General features: G+C 39.1%; 1 protein-coding gene across 2 annotated transcripts in view; it reads left to right on the forward strand.

The window, feature by feature from the left end:
- Positions 1–13153, forward strand: part of ibtk (inhibitor of Bruton agammaglobulinemia tyrosine kinase) — a 29587-nt gene extending 16434 nt beyond the window's left edge. For both annotated transcript variants that reach the window (XM_077598436.1, XM_077598437.1), the window contains exons 25-29: positions 1704–1802; positions 1922–2080; positions 2761–2958; positions 9563–9695; positions 12242–13153. In XM_077598436.1, the coding sequence (XP_077454562.1) occupies positions 1704–1802; positions 1922–2080; positions 2761–2958; positions 9563–9695; positions 12242–12367 (715 nt within the window). In that variant the 3' untranslated portion in view covers positions 12368–13153. The remainder of the gene's footprint in view (positions 1–1703; positions 1803–1921; positions 2081–2760; positions 2959–9562; positions 9696–12241) is intronic.
- Positions 13154–15086: the final 1933 nt, after the last annotated feature.

The following is a 15086-nucleotide window of genomic DNA, read 5'->3' on the forward strand; positions in this document are numbered from 1 at the left end:
TACAAAGATATGGTACCTATTTTTTTTTCCATTGGGGAAATCTCAAACAATACTGGTATCTTGTGCAACTACTACAGTAGTTAGTGCGTTACAAAAGTACTACCAGCATGTTGATTATAAATGTTTTAGTGACTGTCGTGTGAAGCCACTGGTGAAGCCTTGAAGTGATTAATCCTTAGTATGATTTGACCCTCTTGGTAAATAATTCTTTAATTCTTGTGTGTTTCAATGTTTTTGTCTACTCATTGATTGCAAATGACAACCAGTTATTAACCATGATTGAAAAAGGCCACTTCAAAATTTTATACAGAAGAGTCGATCAACATGCACCCATTTTTTATATACATACAGTGGTACCTCGACATACGAGCGTAATCCGTTCCGAGACTGAGATTGTATGACAAGATTCTCGTAACTCGAGCGGACGTTTCCCATTGAAATGAATGGAAAACAAATTAATTCGTTCCAACCCGCTGAAAAAACACCAAAAACAGGATATTGGATTGGAAAAAATGTTTTATTTCTTCTAATTCGCCATATATTGACAAAGTAATAACTAACGAGTGGTTTAATAGTAATAAAATGTGTTTAATAGAAGTAAAATTAGACGCATTTCGCGGAGGGGAAGGGAACGACATACACACGCAGGCGGAGGGCTGTTCGGGGGGACTTTATCCACGACAACGCCGCACTCGTGTAAAACATGTTTTATTTCTTCTAATTCGCCATGTATTGACAAAGTAATAAATAACGAGTGGTTTAATAGAAATAAAGTGTGTTTAATAGAAGTAAAATTAGACGCATTTCGCGGAGGGGAAGGGAACGACATACACACGCAGGCGGAGGGCTGTTCGGGGGGACTTTATCCACGACAACGCCGCACTCGTGTAAAACATGTTTTATTTCTTCTAATTCGCCATGTATTGACAAAGTAATAAATAACGAGTGGTTTAATAGTAATAAAATGTGTTTAATAGAAGTAAAATTAGACGCATTTCGCGGAGGGGTAGTGAACGACATACACACGGAGGCGGAGAGGGGGGGGCTGTTTGGGGGGACTTTATCCACGGCACTCGTAAACGAACAAACAAATTTAAATTAACTTGGATTAATATATACAGACACTCAACGTTTAATGTAACTTCACACAAAACTGAATTCTAATTTAGTTTTAATCTTTTTTACCTTTGTAACGGGTTGGCCCCACCCCGACGTTCTGCCGGAGCCGTCAAAACGAACGCATCAAGAGTTGTTTGGAACTTGCCGCTTCCCCGTGTCTGATTACCGAGTGTACATATATTCCATATCTTTTCTTTGCAAAACTCTGCCGATCCATTGTTGTTTACCTGGTATGTAAATTTAGACCAAAGTGGGGGGAAAAACGGGTATGGAAATGCAAAGTCCGCCCAGTGCTCGTAGAAAGATTTTATACACGAAAGAGATGCAAAAAAAAAGACAGTGCCATGGCTACCTGGCTTGGTCGCATCACGAAATTTTGACCGCATCACGAAATTTTGACCGCATCACGGGCGAATTATTCGATCGAAATTCCCCCCATAAGACGAGCATTTTGTATGACGAGCGGTCGTATGACGAGGTACCACTGTACATAGTTTAGGTAGATGGGACCATTTTTGCGCCTTAGTTGATGACATTTTTATTCACATCCTTTGATGTTAAAGAATGTTTTTCCAATTTTGTAGTCCCTCCCATCCACCTCCGGTCTTGGATTTTAGAGCCATCATGGACATGGAAGCCAACTCTTTGCAGACTCTCAGAGCTCCTCCAAAAAGCCCAGCAAGGTAAAATGCCTGAAGTCATTCATGCTGGCTGAGGCCGTTGTTTGCCAAGACTATTTACAGCGCGCACACTTTTTTTTTGTTTCCACACTCACTAGATGTATTTTTCTGCTTGCCTTCAGTGTCCTCCCCCTCAGCAAACATTCTACTGCTTCTACTAAATTATCCCAGAAGCAAAGGAAGAAATTGTCTTTGGCCAGTAAGGAGAACAGTGTGGAGTTCACAGCATTAAAATCCACCCCCATAGACACGCCATCCAAGAACAGTAGTGGGAAGACCTGGTGAGTGTATTTCAGGATGAGAAAGATAAATAGTGGTGTAAAAAAATATCCTCACGTCCATGCAATTGTGGTAGTTTGTGTGAAGAAACACAATTTTTATTGTTACAATTTGTGTGTGTGTGTTTGTTTGTGTGTGTGTGTGTGTGTATGTGTGTGTATGTATATATATATATATATATATATATATATATATATATATATATATATATATATATATATATATATATATATATATATATATATATATATATATATATATATATATATATATATTTATATATATATATATATATATATTTATATTTACCTTTTTGGCACATGATCGCAAATTATTTTTAAAAATCTTTCTTTGGTTAACTCAACTGTTTAATGCTCAAGCCAAAATCAATAAAAGCTGCGAATAGCTCCCTTCACTTTTCCTATTTTGTTTTACTATATTGTGTTATACTTGGTAGACATTGGAAATTAATATCTCTGTTGAATTGCCTCAACCGGTTAATTAATGGTTAAAATAATACAAAAAATGCAAACTAGACTTTCCCCCAAAAAATTTAAAAATGCAAAAATGACAGCAATCATAGAGATAGTTATAGAATGTTAGATTAACTCAGTATTGTATTTCACATAAAGCTGGACTGTCCCAATACAGTTTTGTTTTGTTCTCCCTCAACTTCTATCAGGGCACTGGCATTACAGTCTTCACCCTCTTCATGCTCATTTCGTGAACTGATGAAGGAGGAGGAGAACTTACTTACCAGAGTGGGGCAGGCTGGAACTCCCAAGATCCACAGAGCTCAAGCATCCCCTGTCACTGTTACACCCGTTAACAGGAAAGTCACATTCAAATGTGCTGAGGGCATTGAGCTGGAGAAACCTGGGTAAGTTAAGTACATGTAATCTGTTCAGCTATCACTAGAAGGCACTGTTACCATAAAACACTGCTTTACACACAATTCATGTCTAAACCTATCCCCCCCAACCATTGTGCATACACAAGTAATAGGTCAGGTTTCTGTGAAAAGTATCCAATTATACTGTGTGCCTCTCTTCAGTTTGTGTGAATTGAATACCTAAATTTGTGATCACCATTATTTGAGCATATCCTGAAAAAGGACATCAAGCTTTGCTATTTAACAATTATACAAAATACAATATTTACTCATTTTACACTTGCGCTTCGGTAGAGCACCGTGTGTGACAGACATATTACATTTAGGAGGAAAGCTTTTCCCAGGATGTCCTGCTTCCAAAATGCTAAAATATTCCTTATTTATACTTAAATAAAACATTCACTCATCTGATGCCTACACACCCAGGTGGTCCATTAAGCCTGGTGGTTATCGTCATATTGCAGATGTCAGGTGGCGAAACACAGAAGATAGGAAAACAAAAAATGTGAAAACGGTGACGACGTAAGCCAACCAAAGTGTCTCTTGGCCAAGTAGACAATGAACCCCGTTGTGGGGTGGGGGGCAAAGGCACAGACTAGTCATGCAAAAAAAGTAAAATGTACAATATTCATAAATTCATCATAATCAATTAAACAGAATTTTCATATACTGTATGCTTAGTGCAGCTTTGTTTAGAGCCACAAAATGGTTAACCTGCGACAGGTTACCTATCTTCTCAGCACTCCTGATATTAATGGGCGTGGAAGAAAAGTAGAAAGTCAGGTACTTGCAGAATATGGGGTCACACAGTGACCAATTTCAAAACTCGCCATTTCCAGACAGCGAGAATTCACTTACAGAAGTGATTACAAACACTACATAAAACTACATAAATATCATTCAATCAGGGCACACTGCCATTTCAACCCATCTCATGCATGAACAAGTGACAAATATTAGAAAATGACAAGTGCCATTTTAAACCAAACTATAAAACTGATATTATCCTTGAGTTTTTTCAATACCATTTTTTTACAGGCTTAATTCCTGTCAAGGTGCCCCTAAAGTAATTGTTGTTGGTCTTTCTCTTCTTCTGGAATCTACTCCTCTCTCAATTATGAACCGATTGTCATAATTTGGTAGCTATGCAGAATGGGCCAGTAAATATTGGTCCTTGGAATCTAATTTTATTTTTTGTTATTTTGGTTAGAATAACTCAGAAGAAAGTGCTTACTAATATAGATTGTGGTGGATTTGTGTGCTCGGCACAAAATGACCTGGTCAGCAAGGTTGACCTGACCTAAGAGACTGAGTCATAATGACTTGTGTAACAAAAACAACACATTTTTGACAAATACCTACATACTGTAAATGTACTAGTCTTGTCATATTTATTATTCAAGAAACCCTGTGTCCCTCTAACAACATTAGATGTATTTCAAATAATTGATTAATAGACCAATAGAGAAATCTAGTTAATAAATGAGTTTCCTCAACAGTTAATTTACTCCAAGTTCTGTTGTCATTCATGAAAGCAGACCTATAATCTTCTGAATTTATTTAAAATAACATTGCATCAGGGTAAGGACGGCACTTACCCTACCACACCAGCAATACCATGTAGAGTGCTACCTCAACTTCCAAAATCAATTCATTCCGGAAGTCCTTTCGTTACTTGGATTTTTTGTGAGTAGAGACATATTTCACATTGAATTGACCTAATTTGTTCGATGATCTTGAGGCCAACGAGGTGTTGGGAGATAGCTACGACAATTAAAACAAATAAATACCACATGCAGCAAGTTTATTTATGTTTTGATTAAGTTTAACGTTTTGTAACTTGGCTTTTTTTTTCATATCTTTTGTCAAAGTGTTTCCCATTAAGGCTGTTCGAAACCTGAGTACAGTGGTACCTCGTCATACGAAGGCTCGTCATACAAAATTCTCGTCTTACGGCGGAAATTTCGATTGAATAATTCGCCCGTCATGCGATCAAAATTTCGTGATGCGACCAAGCCAGGTCTTTTTTGCATATCTTTCGTGTATAACAATATTTACGAGCACGGAACGATTAATTCAGACGAGTTTCTCCTAAGACCAGGAAACGCACAATGCGCATGCGCGGGCAAAAAGAGGGCTTTCTGGGTAATGAAGTATACTCGTGCACACAACACCCATAGGCAATGGCAACCAATGTTCCCTCTAAGCTGCGCGCGTGCGCAATTGCGCACTACTCTCGTCTTCTCTGCGCAGCAGAAATCATATGGCGCGCAGTATTTTTTTTTTTTACCCCTTTCCCCATGATGGCGCCGTTTAAGCGGCAGCCAGTGGCAGTAGCTCTGTCCACTCTTATGTTTTTCGTGTTTTACAGCATGTTTTACATGAAAAATTAGAGGGAACATTGACATGCACCTGCTTGTGGCAGGTGTGATACTGGTGTGCCCATAGCGAGCAATGATGATGTCGTGACCGGATGATTCGCCTGAAGACGTTTCGCCGACGGACGTTTCGCCGACGGACGTTTGACAGACGGACAGGTCGCCGAATGAACGTTCGTTCAAACAGTGTTTAATGATTAAATACAAATACTAGTATTTGTTAGTTTAATGATTAAATACAAATACTAGTATTTGTTAGTTTAATGATTAAATACAAATACTAGTATTTGTATTTAATCATTAAACGCTGTTTTCAGCTGGATTTGACTGAATTTGAGAGCATTTTGAGCCGTTTGGCGAATGGACGTATATGGACGTTTTTTTGCCTCCATCGCGACATCATCGCAACATTTTACCGAGGAATTCACTTCCCTGGGCTTGGTTCTAATGTCCAAAGAGCTCCAGTATTTGTATTTAATAATTAAACGCTGTTTTTGGCTGGATTTGACCGAATTGGAGAGCATTTTGAGCCGTTTGGCGAATGGACGTATATAGACAGGTTTTTTTTGCCTCCATCGCGACATTTTACCGAGGAATTCACTTCCATGGGCTCGGTTCTAATGTCCAAAGAGCTCCAGTATTTGTATTTAATCATTAAATGCTGTTTTAAGATGGATTTGACCCGATTGCTGTCATTTTACGGCTCAGTTCTGCTACATCTGCCCACCCAAGAGTGCTTATTCCCGGCCTGCCATGCCCGCCCAAGAGTGCTTATTCCCGGGCTGCCATGCCCGCCCAAGAGTGCTTATTCCCGGGCTGCCATGCCCGCCCAAGAGTGCTTATTCCCGGGCTGCCATGCCCACCCAAGAGTGCTTATTCCCGGGCTGCCATTGATGGTAGACTAATAAATTGAGAGTGATGAGCGGCAAAGGGAAATGAATCATTGATTTTTACTATAATTTGGACAACGCCGGCGGCGGGCCGGATTAAAAATCCTAACGGGCCGTGTATGGCCCACGGGCCGAGGTTGAAAAACTTGTACACACACGATCCGGGGGCGGGGCGTTCATTTGGCCGAACGGCCGTTCGGCGGAACATCCATTCGGCGACCTGCCCGCCTGTCAAACGTCCGTCGGCGAAACGTCTTTAGGCGAATCATCTGAGTACCAATGATGTCGCTCACACTGGTACTCAGTGTGCTCAGGGAGGTTGTCTTTCTGCCCAGACCAACGAAAAATTAGAGGGAACATTGATGGCAACCTTTCTCAGAATAAAACTTCATTACCCACAATCAATATGTGGGTAAGCTCAACTATTGTATTTCCTGTTATTCTTTCTAAGGAAAGAAGCTCCCGCGATCGTTCTTTAAAGACTATTTCTCGTTGGCAAGTGGTCGTGCGTTATCCTATTGTGAGGTCATTTGTGTGCATCATTTTGGGAATATCTTGAAGGCAATACAACAGCAAACAGTCCATCGATAGCGAACGTGAGGGTGGAGACGTGGCAAACCGCCAACCCGGAAAACGAAGGTAACAAAAGATTACAACAAAATTAGAATTCAGTTTTGTGTAAAGTTACATTAAACGTATGTTTGAGTGTCTGTATATATTAATCCAAGTTAATTTAAATTTGTTTGTTCCATTTCCAAGTGCGTTGTCGTGGATAAAAAAAAGAAACTCCACCCCCCACACCCCCAAACATCTCTGTCTCCCGTCGGCGAAATCTGCCCAATTTTAGTTAGATTAAACACATTTTATTACTATTAAACCACTAGTTATGTGTGTAATAGATGGCGAATTTGAAGAAATAAAACATTTTTTCCAATCCAATATCCTGTTTTTGGTGTTTTTTCAGAGGGCTGGAACGAATTAATTTGTTTTCCATTCATTTCAATGGGAAACGTCCGCTCGAGTTACGAGAATCTCGTCATACGAGCTCAGTTCCAGAATGGATTAAGCTCGTATCTCGAGGTACCACTGTATTTCGTATGGAGAAGCATTTGTAGTAGAAGTACTACTGTACTTGAAATGAGGGGTGTGTGATATGACGATATTGGAGAGTTAAGATCCACAACATGTTGACGATCTCATAAAACCATTAATATTGTCTTAATAGGGGTCTGTAATGTATTGCTCGTGAGCCTGATCTTATTCTATTGGTGAGCATATCTGGCTCTCTTCCGACAGTAGCTAATGTGTGGAACAATAAAAATAATTTTAAATTATAATTAGTTATAATAATAAGAATTATAATAATTTATTCCACCAATTTGTGGAATAATTCATTGTAAAAATATTCGATAATGACAACTTCGGTAGAAATTTTAATTTAGCATATTTTTTTCTCAGTTCCTGCTAGTCTGGAAAGTTGTATTTCTGCTATCATACTTGTGCTGTATATTTACTCAGCGGCGGATTTTCGAAGATTCCTCCAGATGTTAAACAGCTGTGTAAGTCTCTAGTAAGGCCAGTGATGCTAATAAGAAATGATAAGGGCAGCCCTCATGTCACACTATATCATACAGAAGAGGGAGCAGGAATCGTTTTCTTCTTGGTATGGAGCTGAAGAGTCAAAATATGGCAGCACCAGCCATTGCTCTCTGCCCTTTGGAACGGTCTTTCCTTCAGCTGCATTTCTAATCCCACAATCATAACTCAGTTTTTTGGGGGAATTCAACTTGCTCTCTTCAGTCTCCATATGTCTTAAACATAATAGTATAGTGAGGAATTTAAAACAAACCTGTTGACTGCTCAATAAATTAAATCTTTTCCGTTCAATGTTGGGTTTCACTTTTTGCTATGTTTAGGCATCATTATTGCTTGAAAAAGTGATAGGTTGACCTTAGTTAAATCTGATGTGAGTGTAAAATGAATGTTTGAGTAGTATTATGGTACTGTCATCCCTGCAGATTTGCCATTTGTGAATTCAATTACATTTGCTCCCCCCCCCCCCAAAAAAGTACCTACTCCTAAAATCTCCAAAGTATTCAATGAACTCTGGACTAACGGCTGTCAGAATGAGCTCTAGCAAAGGTAGTTTGCATTCATCGCCGCTGTGGTACCCTCCTAGTAGCAAACTGTGATAGGCAAAATGTCCAACCATCAATGGTTTACAGTTTTTCTGTAGTGGCATCAAGAGTCTTATCTTAACCCTTTTCAGAGTTTTTGGAAGGCAACCACTGTCAAGCGGTGTGTTTGCATTGGAAAATCTAGTCCGAGGGTGCATTGGAGAATATTCATTGAGTGTACATAGATATACACGGGAACCCAAAAGTGTTGTCGTAAAGGCACACTCTTGGTAGTCGATAAGACTTTAAAGCAGGGATGTCAGACTCTGTTTTGTTCGCGGGCTGCGTTAACGTCAACTCGATTTCATGTGGGCTGGACCATTTTAGATATAATATTGAGATTTTTTTTTATAAATGGATTAAAAGAACTGGATTAAAAGCCCTGAATATTCAGTTTTTTATAGATCTAAAACAATGTTTATTTTAGCTTTTTTAAATATATTTTTAGATTTTACAAAATGATTTTTGAACTAAAAACACAGAAAAAATTGATTAAAAAATTACAATTATTGATTTAAAACGGGGAAAATCTGGAAATTTAATATACATCCATACTCTTAATTTTAATTTGATCCTAAAATAGAAAGTCGGCACTCATGATTTACTTTCCCGGGCCACACAAAATGATGCGGCGGGCCACATTTGGCCCCCGGGCCGCCACTTTGACACAAATGCTTTAAAGGCATCCCTGGTGTCAACATAGCCATAAGTCCATAACCTTCCCTTGTAAAGGAGGCATCCGGTGTAATATTTTTTGTAATGTCAGTGTTTGAATTAGACTTGACATGTTAAGAAAATGCATAAACAGACAACTAATCTGTAGCTATGAAACATTTGCTGGCAGAAGAAATAGTAATTGGTTGCTGAGACTCAAGAAGTGTGGTTTATAATGTGTGCGCTTCCATCTCTATCCAAGATTGTGAGATCATTTAAAGATCAACAATTTGTCTTCATTTTGCTGGAATTGAGGTCCACACAATCCAGACTGGTTACACAAAGGCTATTCGGGTACATTGAAGCCTTGTGGAGAGGCAGCTATTCACTCAGAAGCTTGTCAGTGGTAGTTCATGTGTAACCTTTTGTCCTCACACTGAGACATTACAGCCCTCCATGCATCCACTCTCTTTCTTCCCACCTCTCCCGATAGGCCGTGGATGATGGCAGCAGTGGGAAGCCCTCCTCTCCCCCCCTTGGTGACCTTTGCATCCATCGTGGAAGAGGAGCGGCAGCAGGAAGCAGCGCTAATCCGCAGCCGAGAGAAACCGCTGGCGCTCATCCAGGTTGTTTGACTGACGCAGGTGCACACGTGCCATGACACACAGTAGACATCATCTCCCGTTTCCTATGTAGAATATTGTTTTCTGACACGGCTGGAAAAAAGGTTTCTAACGTTACTTTAGCCAGCCTTTCTTCATCACTTACCTTTCACCCTTTTTCCCCAATGGCTTTCTGGTTGTTATCAAAAACATCCAATTAACCCCCATTTATTACGGGTGATGCATTACAGACCTAAGTGTGATGAAAATCCATGAGTCTCTTAAATGTTTTTTTTGTTTCAATATGTTTTTAAATATCTCGCTCTCTGGTTTTCCTACTTCTATATCTTTCACCCTTTCAAAAGTATTCCTTAGGGCAGGGGTGTCAAACCCAGTTTGGTTGGCGGGCCACATTCATGGTGACCAGATCTCATGTGGGCCGGACCATTTTAGATATAATATTTAGATTTATTTTATATGGATTAAAGGAACTGGATTAAAAGCCCTGATTATTCAGTTTTTTATAGATGTAAAACAATTTTTATTTTAGCTTTTTATATATATATATTTAGATTTTACAAAATGATTTTTTAACTAAAAACAGAAAAAAATGGATTAAAAAATTACAATTATTGATTTAAAAAGGGGAAAATCAGGAAATTTAATATACATCTATACTCTTCATTTTAATTTGATCCTAAAACAGAAAGTCGGCACTCATGATTTACTTTCCCGGGCCACACAAAATGATGCGGCGGGCCAGATTTGGCCCCCGGGCCGCCACTTCGACACATGTACCTTAGGGTCTCAAGTTCTCGCTTGCACATTTCACCAAATAAAAGGCAGCAGGCTGGATTCTGAGTCCATCATGCTCAATTGAAGTTTGCTTTAAAACTAATAAAACAAACAATGACTGAACATTGTAGTTCTGAACTCAAAGCGATCAAGTAATTGCATTGAATAAAATTAATACTTAATTACAAAGTAAAATGTAAAGATGTAAACGACCACTCAAGTAATTGAGGTTAACATGGACGTCATGATTTTGAATCTTCCCACAAAAGTTACTTTGGCAAGCTCTGGGCAGTAACACAAACAAATATTACTCAAAGCTACTTGTGCTGTAAAATATACCATATATTGTGTCAAGTGACACCATGCTATCAGTCATGGTGTATTCCTTTCTCTAGACTTCAGTGCTGCTGTCCAACATGTCGCAGCACAATGTAATACTGCACTGAAAGTCCTCAGATAGTATGCTTACCATGTAACCTTGTAAAAATATAGACACATTTTGCACAATGGTAGCTCTACTTACCAAATTAATTTGTTCCAGACGTGGTTTTGTTTATTGGATTTTGTGTAAGTATAGACCCATTTTATATGTTCATACAAAACTCTAATTTGTTCCAACCTTTTAAAGTCCCCAATAGTACCTCCGAAACACTTAAAATTATAAATGCATATCAAATTTGGATGGAATATGTGCGAAACACAAAAAAAGGAGGATGGACAGGATAAGAACATGTTTTGTTTGGCCAATAATATTTATTATTTATTTACATAAGAAGTGCACTGCTATTTTCCGTTGTATTAGATGGGTAAATGAGTGTGAGAATGGAAGAGGCAAATGTTTAGCATCTGAGTAAACATACGTACGCGTGTGTGAATGCACAACTTAACAACTTAAAATTATGCTTAGTTTGTTGAAATACTGATCGACCGACAATTGCCTTTGACGACTTGTAATGATTTTCCTAAAATTCACAAGGCATAGGTCGTCAAGGTGGGTGATAGGAAGACTCGTGAACACTGCTAACATAGCACACTTCTTCTTTTCACTCACACCGGGAATAACATTCTTTGTTCCCGAGATGAAAAGGAAAGAATAAAGATGCTTTAAGCAGCCAAAGAGAAACTTAAGAAATGTTTTAGAACTCCGTGACGAATGAGGGGTGAAGGCACACAAATCAGGATCTCACCGCCGGCCTCCGCTTATAGTGCGCTAATGGAAACGCACTTCCTTCTGCCCAATGGGAGGCCAGTGAAGTGTTAGAAGATAGCCAGAGGCAACTATATCACAGCAATTTCCAAATAAAATTCAGGATGCTCAGGATGCATTTTGTAACTTGTAATTTCTTTGGTATATAGACAATATTTTCCCATTGAGACTTTATGTAGTAGCTGGAATATTTCTTATGTAGGGACGTTCAAGAGTAGAAGTACTGCTGTATATTTGACAATTTGCAGAATAGCAGCGCCGTGAACTGGGTCATAGCAGAATTCACTAAACACGCCGCCCTTTCACCCTGTGGTAGACCATTTTCTGAACACGATAGGGAAAAAGCTTTCCACAAGTTATTCCATTGCCAGCCTTCTTTCAGCACCTTCCTTAAGCCCCATTTTCACTCATGCCTTTCTGGTTGTCATTATGAAACACATGAATGATCGTCAAGGCTTAGGTGTCAGCAGTTTTGCTTTTTACCCTCCGAAGGAGTGGGATTGCGCTGCCCACAATTTCCTCAAGTTTGGCTCCTTTGCCTGACTTTTGCTTTCTTTCTTCTGCTTAGATTGAAGAACGGGCTATTCAAGATCTTCTGTTCCATTACAAGGCACACGACAACCCTGATGAGATGATTTTAGTGGAGAGGGCTTCTTCAGGTCCCATGGCAGCACCAATATGGAACAAACACTGATTGCTTGACACTCTATTGCAGTGAAGTCAGGATTGTTGGCAGTTGTGCTGACTTCATGCGCTCATAGTTTAGAAATCTATACTAGTTCATGCACAGTGTTACATCAGGTTTTCCTCATATGCTGCATTGTGTTATAAATGTGTCATGGGTGAATGTTGTTCATATTACGGAAATCTATTGGGGCATTTGCGGGTTGAAACCTTTTTTTGTGAAGGGCTTGTGGCTTATTTTAACACCTTCCAAAATTATTGTAATGTGATGTTGCCAAAGAAACCACATGGAAGACACACAGGGAGCACAGTGCAGAACGTGTGTTTAATTATTTCAAGTTCTCCAATATCTCGAGGTTTGTCATGCCAACTAGAAAATGGCAGCATCTTAAATTCGATGGACACTTAACTTTCATTCTCGCTCATTCAGCTAACTGAATTTACAGTGATACTATTGTCATTGGTATCATTTGATAAAAAAAAATACTAAGTGAGTCAAAAATCTTATCGTCCAATCTATTGTTTGTTCTTCTCTGGTTACATACAGACTGAGAAGGGTGAATAAATATGGAACTGGATTTGACACATTTTCAAGGTGCTGTTACAACAATTTATCTATCATGCCGCAGCTTCATAGAAAAGTAATTTTCTTTTGTTCTGATGTACACATTTTTCTGTTTTTTTCTTCTTCAACATTTGTGGGTACCTCAGCTAGACCACCATTAAGTTTGTGTGATTGGTTTTCTTTATATTGAAGAGAAATGGCATGCAATAAAGTATCTCACCTGTGCAATGATTTTAGTCTCAATGTGATTATAATTGAATAACAACAACCCGAGTGAGGACAGTGATATATCATTAAATGTCCGTATTAATTTCCTAGCCTTTTTTTTCTGAAACTAATCAGACTAAAAACTGACCTGTTGGCTTCCCTGCATATGCCACTAACAATTTGCACATCTCAGGTTCTAATTGACTGTGATGACCCTGATCTAAACACAGAATGGGGTGATTTACAAATTTTATTGGTTATAATTGCAGTTAAAGCACTGCATCAGTAGTCTGAGAGAGACTGCTTGTGAGAGAAATATTAATTACTCATTACTGTGAATTAAACTGGAGTGGTTTTTCATCACACCACTATAGCAGGTCATCTGAATTAAACGGTACAATCAGACCTGTCACCATGAGTGGGGCGTGGGGGCTAAGCCACCCTTCAAAAGTCAACTGAACACTTCAGCCAGAACGTTGAAATTGACTAACTTGTAATTCGTGTACCTTGGGGATGGGTTAGGGCAGGGGTTGGGAACCTTTTTGACAAAGAGAACGAGAAACTTTTTAAATGTTATTCCTTGAGAGCCTTACTCATTTTCTGAACCGCTTTATCCTCACTAGGGTTGCAGGGGATGCTGGAGCTTATCTCAGATGACTTCAGGCCAGAGGCAGAGGACACCCTGAATTGGTGGCCAGCCAAGCGCAGGACTCAGAATTTAAAAGTCAAAATCAATGAAAGTGCTTTTTTTTTGTCATTTCAACACTTGAAGTACAAAACGTCTTAGAATTATTTTAACAACATTGTTACGCTGTTGCTAATCAATGAGACTATGCATGCACAAGTTTATATATATATATATATATATATATATATATATATATATAATATAATATATATATATGTATATAATATAGATATATAATACATATTAGCGGGGAGCAATAGGCAACCATCCAAAGAGCTACATATGGCTTGCGAGCCAGGTACACGGTCGATTGGTCGCCGGTCTTTTGGTTGCCGATCTTTTGGTCGCCCGGAAGGTTATTGATAATTACCATTTAAATCGTTGCTCAAATTCCCTAAATACAAACTGCGAATTACTATTTAGTCATACTTAATGCCCTAGTAATTATTAGGCTAAAGAAAAGCTCCAAATTTCCCGGACTTCTATTGTTTTTTGTTGGAGAACTTGTTAAGACCCTGACTGACGTAGCTTCTTAAAGGGACAACGCATGTATATACAAACTCTTATACACTCACACGTCGGCTCAGTGAAACTGCTCATGGCCATTGTTGGCTTTTATTGATGCGTAGACCGTGTTGTTTTACCTTGTTTTGTCGCCGGTCTTTTGGTCGCCGGTCTTTTGGTCGCCCGTTGTCGCGGTCCGGGCGACCAAAAGACGGCGACCAAAAGACCGGCAACCAAAAGACGGCGACCAAAAGACGGCGACCAAAAGACCGGCGACCAATCGACCGCACACGTGCGAGCCATAGGTTCCCTACCCCTGGGTTAGGGTCTACCACCCCGCCATGAAGAGCTGAATAGAAAATGAAGCAATAATCCCCTTTTGCAGCTGTTTTGGAAATACCAAACCTGCCTTGACTTGATGATTACATGCTGCGTGATTGGGGTATTATGCAGCCTTTTTTAAAATATAGGAATTTCATGTCAACCCTAACATTTGTTGTCAGGCCAGTGTAAAAACCCAGTGTGAAGATAGATGTAAACTATTTTCTTGGAAATAATCAAATGCCCTTTTCCATTCATTTTGTGTGTGTGTGTTTCTTCGCCAAAGGTAAGATAATTAAAGTGCTATTTCAGCTGTTAGTCCTCGTAGAACAAATCTCATTGTTTTTGCACTCCACCCTGGAAATTCCTATGAAATAGAGAAGGTGTCCAGCCTTCAAAGGTAACTAAGCTTTTTATTGTTTCAAGGTGGGCTGATTTTTTTAA

Source organism: Stigmatopora argus, chromosome 4, assembly GCF_051989625.1.
Source record: "Stigmatopora argus isolate UIUO_Sarg chromosome 4, RoL_Sarg_1.0, whole genome shotgun sequence".
Classification (NCBI taxonomy): domain Eukaryota; kingdom Metazoa; phylum Chordata; class Actinopteri; order Syngnathiformes; family Syngnathidae; genus Stigmatopora; species Stigmatopora argus.